This window comes from Musca vetustissima, unplaced genomic scaffold (genome assembly GCF_032173495.1).
Source record: "Musca vetustissima isolate MV318-11 ecotype Yass unplaced genomic scaffold, APGP_CSIRO_Mvet_v1 utg3201, whole genome shotgun sequence".
NCBI lineage: Eukaryota > Metazoa > Arthropoda > Insecta > Diptera > Muscidae > Musca > Musca vetustissima.
The window spans coordinates 58,705-69,630 of NW_026873665.1; the positions used below are offsets into that span (position 1 = coordinate 58,705).

At 35.3% G+C, this 10,926-nt stretch overlaps 1 protein-coding gene across 1 annotated transcript; it reads right to left on the minus strand.

The window, feature by feature from the left end:
- On the minus strand, positions 1-10,617 carry LOC133326951 (adenylate cyclase type 3). Its single transcript, XM_061535564.1, has 19 exons — positions 10,350-10,617; positions 10,028-10,226; positions 9,773-9,929; positions 9,404-9,672; positions 8,281-8,392; positions 7,040-7,167; positions 5,035-5,193; positions 4,775-4,913; positions 4,341-4,549; positions 4,124-4,282; positions 3,845-4,049; positions 3,534-3,774; positions 2,421-2,493; positions 2,267-2,342; positions 1,975-2,200; positions 672-754; positions 253-600; positions 72-179; positions 1-15 (listed from the first exon to the last, which is right to left on the minus strand). The coding sequence occupies exons 1-19, from the start codon at positions 10,606-10,608 to the stop codon at positions 1-3; spliced, it is 3,165 nt and encodes a 1,054-aa protein (XP_061391548.1). The 5' UTR covers positions 10,609-10,617.
- Between the last annotated feature and the right edge of the window lie 309 nt (positions 10,618-10,926).

Genomic DNA, 10,926 nt, shown 5'->3' on the forward strand with positions numbered 1-10,926 from the left:
TTACAAAAACTTACCCTGGAAAAGAAAAACAGAATTAAAGTAAATATTATTAGAATGAATTTTCAACTTACTCTTAAATAATATGTCATCAGTTCACCTTTGCCCTTGACCGTAACCAGACCTCTCTGCAGAAATGAATAGCCAAATTCTTGTAAAATATTGCATGTCTCCTCCGTGACCTGTTGTCAAAAATTAAAAAATTAAAAAAAAAATCTAAAATTCCTGCAAACAAAGTCCGTGCAAAATATTTACCTGTATAGCACCAGCTTTACCCGTACTTTCCATGCGTGATGCCACATTTACCGTATTACCCCAAATATCATAGTGTGGTTTTCGTGCCCCAATAACACCAGCCGTTATGGGTCCATGATTTACACCCATTTTCAATACAAAATGATTAAACGATTGTTCGTTGATATCTTGTAGGGTTTTCTTAAGCTCCAGCGCAAATTCCACCAACAGATCTAAATGAGCCCAACGCTTTGTTATCGGATCGCCCGGTTTAATATCACGATTTAAATTGATGCCACTTGCTGCCATATACGTGGAACCGATAGTTTTTATTTTGATAATATCTTGAAATTGTGGAAGTTCTAGGAGCTGTAAAACAAAACAATATGGGCAGGATAGAAAAATTGTATTAAGTTTTGAATTCTCCATGCTCAACTTACCGCATCAAAGTCGGATATAACCTCATTAAGGAATCGCAAACATTCCAAACCTTGATTATTCACTGTCTCTTCGGAATAAAAATCTGAAAGAAAAAAGGGCAAAGTGAGTAAAAAATTTGACCTATTTCAATACAAATTGTGGCTACTTGGAATTTACACCTGTTCACGTATCGAACATGGTTTTCAAATAATAAAGATAGTGAATATCTTGCTTTGGATCTCTTGTGTAATCGAGAGAAGATTTAGTTAAACAGGGATCGATTTTCGTTTACAGTCCACTTGAGATAAGAGATTATTTTGGTTGAATGTTTGTACACAAAGAAATAAGACGTACTATAACTCCGCGAAAAATATCCGCTTAAACTAGAAAGATCCCTCGTTTAACATTGGTCCTTCGAGCCGGATCAGTGACCGATCGTGAAGAAAGAAATGCTGAAGAATTTACCTTAAGAGTGGTGGATAATCCAAATAAAATAATTGAAAAATAAAATGTCGACTCAAAAGGAGACTGCGGCAAGAAAGACGGCGGTGACGGCTAGCCAAAACGTCGAGAGGCAGCAGAATAAAGGGATGCGGTCGGGTGGAGGACGAATCGGTAGAAGTCTCGGCACCGACCGAAGAGAAAAGGCTTTTAAAGTTTGTATGGTTTAAGTCCAGAAATTAAAACAAAAGGCTCAAAGAATTGAGCTTCGAAACAAATATGGATTTGGTGGAGGACTGGAAAAGTCTCAGTTCAGTTTTAACAGGCGCGTGGTTCCATATTTTGATATACTATCCAGAGAATAGAGATATTATGGAACAGATTTAAGAAGAAAATGATCGAAATGAAATAGCGAAATGGGAACTACTTAGAAAAATGTGACATTCATCGTAAGAAGGAAGTGGTGGTTATGACGAAGCTTATCGATGATCCAGCCTTAAAAGAAAGGCGGAGTCACCAGGATGTGCCGCTTCAGAAAACAAAACGTAGCGAGCAGTTAATGGAAGATCTGGCCGATGTGAAGCTGAAGAAGAAAATTATCGAAATATGAAGCAAGGGGACAAACATACGGAGAAGCTGATGAAGACTATGGCCAATGGTTCAGGGTGGAATAAGAAGTCGGCAGACAAAGGTGGAGGTGCCGATAGGAGAAGCTGGTTAAAGAAATGGCGGTGGTGCCTATATGCGATCACCTATCAGTTTCTTTATTATTAAATATCTGATATTTTATAATTTTTACATTTTGGAATAGTTTACATTTTTATATTCAATTTCTGACCTGCAAGAACACCATTAAATCTGAAAATTTGTTTTCTCATTTACCTGAAAAATTCGGCATACTGGCAAAGAGCACACCAACTTCCGAATAACTCTGTGAGTATAAATCATCATGAGAACGTTTTGTATTCTTCATAAAATGTTCGGCCACGTGAACGGGTAGGACATTGTAGACCAACGCTTCGTTACGACGACGCATATCATCGGCCCTCTCCTTTTGTTCCGAGACTAGAAGTTTCCATTTGAATATGACACGATCTTCACGATCCATCTAAACAACAACAACAAGAAAAATTGGTTATTCTACAAAACTAAAATTACCCTCATTATTACTTACATGTCTTGCCCAGAAGCCCAAGGAGAGGGTGATTAAAACCAACGACACTGACATCACGTGACAAGTTGGCACTATTCTGTTAATAAAATTATTAAAAAAAATGTTTTATAATAAATTTTAATTCAGAATTATTTTAGCCAGAAAAAAACCTTACGGATTATAAGCCAAATCATCTTCTAGAGCATACAAATCATTGAGCACATATATATTGAAATACCAGTGGAGGCCTAAAATGAAAATTTTTATTCAGAAATATAATATTAGTATTCGTGGACTCAAGTGGTAATTAATAAATGTGGCAAAGAATTCTTGTAGTGGTGAACATTCTGTCAACTAATTCTGAAGTAAAGGTACTTTTTAGTATTTTTCGTGCCGTTCTAGTACGAATTTCAAAAAAAAAAAAACCTAGCCTTATCTGACACCTTTGAACCAAGAGTGACGCTCCCTAAATTTCACGATTCAATCAATCGCTTTACTCTTTTATTAGTATAGATAATTTTTAATTATACCCTTCACAGCTCTGTGGTACAGGGTATTATGTTTTTGTGCATATGTTTGTAACAGGCCAAAAGAATCGAGATAGACCCATGGTCCGTTTGGTGAATATGCATAGAATCACTTTCTGAGTCGATTTATGCATATTCGTCCTTCCATGTATTTTTGTGAGGAAAGTACAGATCGCATTATTGATCCGAATTGGATAAAATTTGGTACAGGTCACTTATTTGGCATAAGGACGAATCATATTGGAGAATATCGGTTCAGATTTAGATATAGCTCCCATATATAGTTTCGACTGATTTAATGTGCATCAAACTCCCAATATTAGTCCGATTGGGACAAAATTTTGTACAGCACACTGAATTGGGTCCTAATTGATGTATGCGAAGTTTTGTTGAAATCGGTTCAGATTTAGATATAGCTCCTATATATAGTTACGTTCGATTTTAGGTAAATGGTGCACCAAACTCCAAATATTTGTCCGATTGAGGCAAAATTTTGAACAGCGTACTGAATTAGATCCTGATTGATATATGCAAAGTTTTGTTGAAATCGGTTCAGATTTATATATAGGTCCGATATATAGTTTTTATGGGTTGTTTTAAAGTAGTTCAATTATCTATTTAGTTCACACATGTCTTTTGGTTCGTATTTTCGGCTTCTTCTCTACGTTTAGCCTTCACCTTTATCCGTTGTCAGAATCTTGTAAGTTTAGATTAACTACATTTTACCCATGTTCGGGTTTTGATTTAAAAAAATAACATACCTGTTATTAAAATTAACAATATAATTTTAACATAGTGTGTTAGCTGAGCTATAACCGTGGTGGCAATAAGAATTAGAACACTAAAATTGCTCAAATACGATGGATACATAATATTATCCAAGGGTTCTGGCGTAGCATCAATCATCGGTTCGGCAACCAAGAAATCCTCTTCACTCTGCGTTTTATTGAATACACTTTCGGTGACAATGTGCTCCGATTTAATATAGGCCACAAAGAAATACTGGGAAACCCAAAAAAAAATATTATTATTAGATATATGGGCTGAAGAAGTTTCCCAAAAGTACAATTACCTCATCTATAATATTGCTTAGACCCAGAGTCAAGACAATTATGACAGCTGTCAATTCACGCACCAATGTAAAATCATTATAACGTTTGCTAATGCTAACAAAGAAGTCGGGCAAATGGCCGGGAAAACTTTCGGCCACACTTATGAAGACTAGCATAAATATGGGTATTAAGGGGGCTGCTATATTCACAAAATGCAGCGGAGATCTGTAAAGGAGATTTTTGTTGGAACATTAAATAAAATATCAATTGTATGAGTTGCCTTATTAACCCCTCCTTACCTTGGTAATATTAAAAATGAATAAAATATATCAACACTTTGTACTATCAATGCGGCAATCAGAGGCAATGATGAATAGGGTTCTCTATACGATGCATAATCCTCTTCAGATTCTTTCGCTTTGAATTTAAGCAGGAAGTCAGTATCCTGATCCAAGTGCCTAAAAAATAATTTAAATCCTGGTTACTCCTATTGTAGATGTGTAAAAGAATACATACGCATAATAATCCCGATCCCGTAGAACATTGTGCAGCTGTTCCTTGAACAAGGCAGCTTTATCAGACACTTCCGTTTCATCGCTTTCCTTTGCGGCATCCTCTTTATTTCGCTCCGTGGCAAGTAGCTCTTCATCTAGGGTATCATCGTTATCGTTGTTGCCTCCATTCGTTTGGGTTTCGTTGATTTTCTTAGCACTGGGTGAGGCAAACTAAAAGTTGGAAACAAAAACAAAAAACCCACATGGGTGAGGGATGGGGTTAATGAAAAGATGAATGAAACGGCGTCACATCGTTGCAAGGCATGAAAATCAATGGCAACATGACAAGTCACTTTTCCAATTATACAAAGGAAATAAAGTTTGCCTTAGTGTTGTTGCCATTTAAATGGATGTCGGAGATAGAGAGGGACATGGGGTGATTTATGTCACACTTACAGGTTTCAGTACTTTTACTATGAAATATGTCTTTAGACCGGCAATTCGTAGGGCTTCTTCACGTTTCTCTCCATATGCGGGCTCAACTTCAAATTCACCATTCAAATATGCCAACGTTTTGTCAGAAATGTGGACACGTCTACAAAAAAAGATAGCAAAGGAAACACCAACAACAACAAAAATTAATGTCACACTCTCCCATGGCTAACTTTTTTTGTTCGAAAAATAATGGCTAATGGTCCTCTAATTTCTTGACATACCCAGCCTTTCCGCTTGATTCCATTTTATTGGCCAGCTCAACATCCTTTGAATAGACATCAAATTGCCATTGTCGTTGGCCCAATATACCGGCCAAGACAGCGCCCGTATGTATTCCAACTCTCATATCAACAGGTGAATTGGTCTTTTGTTGCACATACCTAAACACAAACACACAAACAGGATACAACCATACGATACGATATGACAGTAGAACAAAGAGTATGAGAACAAGAGCAGAAGGGATAGACAGACAGCAGAGTATTAGAAGACAGAAATCAATGGTTTTTCTATGAACGATACAAGGATGTAGAACAACAATGATGGCGACGCTTGATGTAGAATGGTGGGTGGGTGGTTGGTTGGTTGGCGGTAAGGTAAAGTTGGCTTTCACTTGTCTATGTCTGCTTGTCAGAAAAATGACACGGGGTCACATAGAAATGGACAGCAAGCCAACCAAGTTCAGGCCCCCACCACAGCCATTATACAATTATCGTCGTCATCATCATTAGCATTATCATTTATAAGGGTTTCAATCAATACATTAGGGTGTCCCAAATTTTTTACTTTTTAAGAATATTTTTAAAATATGTTTCATGGTGATATTAAAATATTTACTTTCATAGGTCAAAAAATATAGCTAATGAAAGCTTCTTAGTATGGAATTATCAATATTCGTATTTAAAACTGCATCCCTATATTCGGTAAATAGTTTATTTAGATGGGACGATTAAAACAGTAACAGGCAAAAGGAGACGAGATAGATACATGCTTCCGTTTGAGAATATGCATAGAACACATTCTGAGTCGAATTATACATGTCCGTCCGACTGTCTGTCTGTCCATGTTTAATTGTAAACAAAGTACAGGTCGCATTTATGGCTCGAATTGGATGAAATTTGGCACAGCTCATTTATTTGGCACAAGGACGAACCCTATTTAAATTGAGAAAATTCGGTTCAGATCTAGATATAGCTCCCATATATATGTTCGTCCGATTTAATGTAAATGGTGTACCAAAGACCCAATATATCTTTCGATTTGCACGAAATTTGGCATGACACACTAAATCCAGTCTAGAATAAGTTCCCTGAAAATCGGTTCAGATTTAGATATAGCTCCCACATATATTTTCTTCCGATTTTATGTAAATGGTGTACCAAAGACCCAATATATTTTCCGATTTGTACGAAATTTGGCATAGCACACTAGATTCAGTCTAGAATGATGTGTGTTAAGTTTCATGAAAATCGGTTTAGATTTAGATATAGCTCCCATATATATTTTCTTCCGATTTTATGTAAATTGTGCACTAAAGACCGAAAGTTTGTCCGATTGGCACACAATTTTGTACAATATACTGAAGATTATTTAATTTATTACCTGACAAGTTTCGTGAAAATCGGTTCCTATTGATTTTATGTATTTCTTTCGACTTACACGAAATTTTGCATAGCGTACTGATTTAATGTTCCTTCGAAAGGGCGACGTCTATTGGGATACCTATGTAAAATATACCAAAGTGGTGAAGGGTATCATATAGTCGGCCCAGTCGGACTTTACTACTTTCCTTACTGGTTTTAGTTCCTCTTTTGTGCAATTACAACCAATTTGAATATCAATTTAATTGACTTCGAAGAACTATCTGCGATTCTCTCCCAAATCGAAGGGAATTACTTAAAGAGCCTAAATAAGAGAAATATTAGCAGAATTATGTAGTCTTCAGAAAATATTTTTATACAAATCTACGGCTTGACCAAGCTTAAAAAAAATTTTTAAAAATCTACACCTTGACCAGACTTCTTAAAAATTATGTGCGCCTTGTTTAGTCTTAAAAACATATTTTTATAAAAATCTACGCCTTGTTTCGTCTTAAAAAATATTTACGTCTATTTTAAATATTTCAGAAACAGGGTTTTATTTTTTTAATATAAAAAACTCAATTCAGGGACACCCCAAAAGCTTTAGATTTTTCTTTTTCATTCTACATCACCAATATGAACTTACTTGATTGCCTTAACCATCGACAAACCCATATGCACACAGAGGACAGCATGATCCGGTCTTTCGTCGGGAGCTCCGCTAATGCAATAGTAACAGTCACCTAGAATTTTTATACGTAGTTGTTGGTATTTCTATAGATGACGAAGACGAAGCAGCAGCACCACGACGACAACGACATCGATGAAAACGGTCAACAGGACAACACAGCCGGCCACAGCGGAAACGGAAACCGTTAGCATAAACAGTGTAAGCAGCAAATGAATGTCACAAGGCAATGGAAAAGAAAGTAAAGGAAAACAACAACAACAAAGAATGGTGTTGTTAACTGATTTTTAAACGGTTGTTTAATTATCGACTCTGTGTCGTTTATCGTTCATTTATTATTAACAGCATCCAACAATGGATGCAGGACATCGAAGGAATATGAAATAAATATAAGAAAAAAAAAATAAAAATAAGAAAAACAAGGAGGAGGAGGAGAACAACATAAATGCAAGCAAAAAACCACAAACAAAGAATGAAATGAAGGTATGTCACCACCACGGAGCATATATGTTAAATTTATCGTGGTTTTATGACATATCCCTTGGACATTACAAGAATTAAGAATTGTGTATTTTTAATGATTTAAGATTACAGTTTTTATATCCTTGGACTTTTTATTTGGACAGGGTATAACAGTTGTGGTAGGATTTTGTTAATATGAATATTTGAAAGCGGCCAGGTTCATAGTTGTGGTGGCATGTATCGATATTAATATATTCTCATGAAAGGCTCAACACCGCCATTTTCCAAAAATTTAACTGAAATCCACGCAGTTGTCCACTTCATAATCAATCATTATTTTTTTTCATACTGTTGACAATCTTTTGCTATACCCTGTATGTGTAGTTCGCGTACATACAAATGTATTTACATTTATATTTTGTACATAACAAATTAAACGGTGTAATGTTTCGTAAAGGTTAATCAAATCAAAATTAAAGTAAACCAATCAAAAGTAGAAAAAAACGTATCGCATAAAAAATTCCATCAACTAGCCAACCCAAACCAGGAAAGTAATCAAAAAATCACAAAACAAAAAAAAAGGACAACGAAATACAATACCAAAAAAGGATTAACAGGGCAATAGATATCAAGGCTAAAATCAAACAAAGAAATAACACTTTTTTGGATTAACATGAAAATAAACCAAGTAAATAAATAACGAAAGGAAAACAACAATATGGGTAGGACTAATTTACCTCGGCCAATCGATCAAAACGGGCGAATAGCTCATTTAACATTTTCACCAAATCCTGGGCGCTGTATGTCGATGATATGGCAGTGAAGCCAACAATGTCAGCGTATAATATACTTAAGTGTATAAATAGGGAAAATAAATTACACAGGGAAATAAGAATTATATATCAAGTTATGGTCGGCGAAGATAAAGTGGTCACAATGGGGTTATATCGCAGATAATACGTGCTACCATCTGAGCTAAGCTAACTCCCGTTTTTGGCATTTCGAGGCCTTGGGAGAAGTTTACAATCGAATTGTTTATATTTTGACACCCTTCAGAAAATATTTTTATAAAAATCTACGCCTTGAATAAACTTCAGAAAATAGTTTTTTTATAAAAATCTACGCCTTGAATAAACTTCAGAAAATAGTTTTTTTATAAAAATCTACGCCTTGACCATATTTTTTTATAAAAATCTACGCCTTGACCATCTTTTTTTATAAAAATCTACGCCTTGACCATATTTTTTTTATAAAAATCTACGCCTTGACCATATTTTTTTATAAAAATCTACGCCTTGACCATATTTTTTTTATAAAAATCTACGCCTTGACCATATTTTTTTTATAAAAATCTACGCCTTGACCATATTTTTTTATAAAAATCTACGCCTTAACCATATTTTCTATATCTCAAGTGGCGTTATTCAAATTCTATCCTGGAGAAAATGTATCCTACTGAAGATAAAAATTTATAAATGATGGCTGCGAAACTCCCAATCACGTCCTCATGTCAGATAAAGAATAGAAACACCCCACATCGTGGATAAAATAAATCCGTCGGCTATAGTCAGGAGATTCGGGGTCCCACTACCTTATTCTGCGTACAACTGAAAGGGTTAGAAAAAATAATACCCATTCTACTCGAGCTTGTAAGGAGGTTATGGCAAATTCTGGTTGAGAAAGCTGAATATTTGGACCACAGACATTTGTCCTCAAATGCTCAGTAAGGGGTTTTTATTATATAGGCATCATTTATATTATTTTTTGTGATTTAAAGCGTCAACAATAAATCCTTATACCAACCCATTGTGACCTCTTTTTCAAAAGTAAAACCAAAATTCAATTTTTTTTCAAACTAACCTCACATTCTCATGACGACTCATATAGATTTTTTTAAATGGTTCCGAACTTGCCGAACCCAAATCTTGACGCATTTTTTCGGCCACGTGTTTTGGCAAAACGGATAACAGCAGACGTTCCTGTTCGGACGATTCCTCTTCGATGATCATCTTTACTTCTAAGCTCTTTTTGGCCTCCAAAAAGGCTCGCTTCTGTTTGGCGGCATTCATGTCATAGTAAATTAAACCAATTATCAATGCTGACGAAACTAAAACCATATTCGCCATTAGCTTTTGTGGGAGAACAGAAAAAAAAATAGAACAACGAAATTGATTTTGTGTCACAATATGTGGTTTTTGAGGTTATGCATGATGCTGTGAATTTGCCTACCATTTCATTGAACATGGGATCATCACGTGATGTCAAGTAGATTACAATGTAGTAACCAAAAAATGTTACAAAACACATACAACAGCCCATATAAGGAACTACCGGTATGCTAACGGGTACCAAAAAATTAAATAATATCGACCAGCCCAGCAGCTCCCTAGAATAGGAAAAAAAATAGAAAATATTGTTGCGGGATTAAACGATACGATTAAATGTGTCATTATTATTTGACAATTATAATCCTTGTTTACAAACCTGGGCGATATGGTCTTTTGTTGGTTAACACAATAGATTATAAAATGTATTACAAAGCAGATAAATACTATAATCGGTGCACTGTCTATTAGCATGGCAATGTGCAGGGGCTTTTTCGATTTGGCCCGTTCATAACGGCTGGCCATAAACATTGTCAGCCAACTGCATATGGCTATTAGATCCAGTATAATATAACAAACTGTAAATAATTGAAAAAAATGACGTTAAGAAGAATAAATATGTGGAAAAAGATTATAGTTCTGTTAGGTCCACCATTATCAAATCTTTTAATAGATTTCTGTTATATATAGTGTCTACTTACCTCTATTCTGTATAATTTGATCAGCTGGAATACCAATCGTATAAACACTAAAGCATAAATATGCCGAAAGGAACCATTTTAAAGCTTCACGCCTTTGATTGACATAAAATGTTGTAAATAATTTATTTAAAACCGAATTCGGTAAGGTTACGGTGGGTCCCTCCGAGGACTCATTTTCGTCCTTGCGGTTCTTCTCAATCGATGTAATGGAATGGCCATTTTCAATAATATTGCAATTCTGTTGTTTGGTTTCCGTCATGGCGACCGCAAAACAACCGCGTCCGCAGCAGCAACAACAACAACAAAAACGATTTGCGAGTATTTCCTTTTCTTTTTGTTTTTTGGTTTAATTGCGAGTTTTATAGCTTATCGGTTTTGGGTTTTGTGTTGGTTTTTTTTTGGCTCTTTCAGTATAAGAGATTTGTTTTAGTTCACAACCTTATCTTTACGGTTTAGGGCATTGTTTTCATTCGGTTTCTTTAGTTTGTTTATTGCTGTTTATTTATAAAAAGAAAATTGAATTATTAAACATATTCACTCACACACGAACCCACACACACGCACAAAGTCATTCACT

What these genes read in the sequence shown, in the direction of transcription:
- LOC133326951 (XM_061535564.1), bottom strand. Translation starts at nt 10,608, where the DNA reads ATGACGGAAACCAAACAACAGAATTGCAATATTATTGAAAATGGCCAT. An exon ending in ATCCCATGTTCAATGAAATG is followed by an intron (nt 9,673 to 9,772) that starts GTAGGCAAATTC and finishes CTCCCACAAAAG; the next exon opens with CTAATGGCGAATATGGTTTT. An exon ending in TCGATGGTTAAGGCAATCAA is followed by an intron (nt 5,194 to 7,039) that starts GTAAGTTCATAT and finishes GTTTGTGTTTAG; the next exon opens with GTATGTGCAACAAAAGACCA.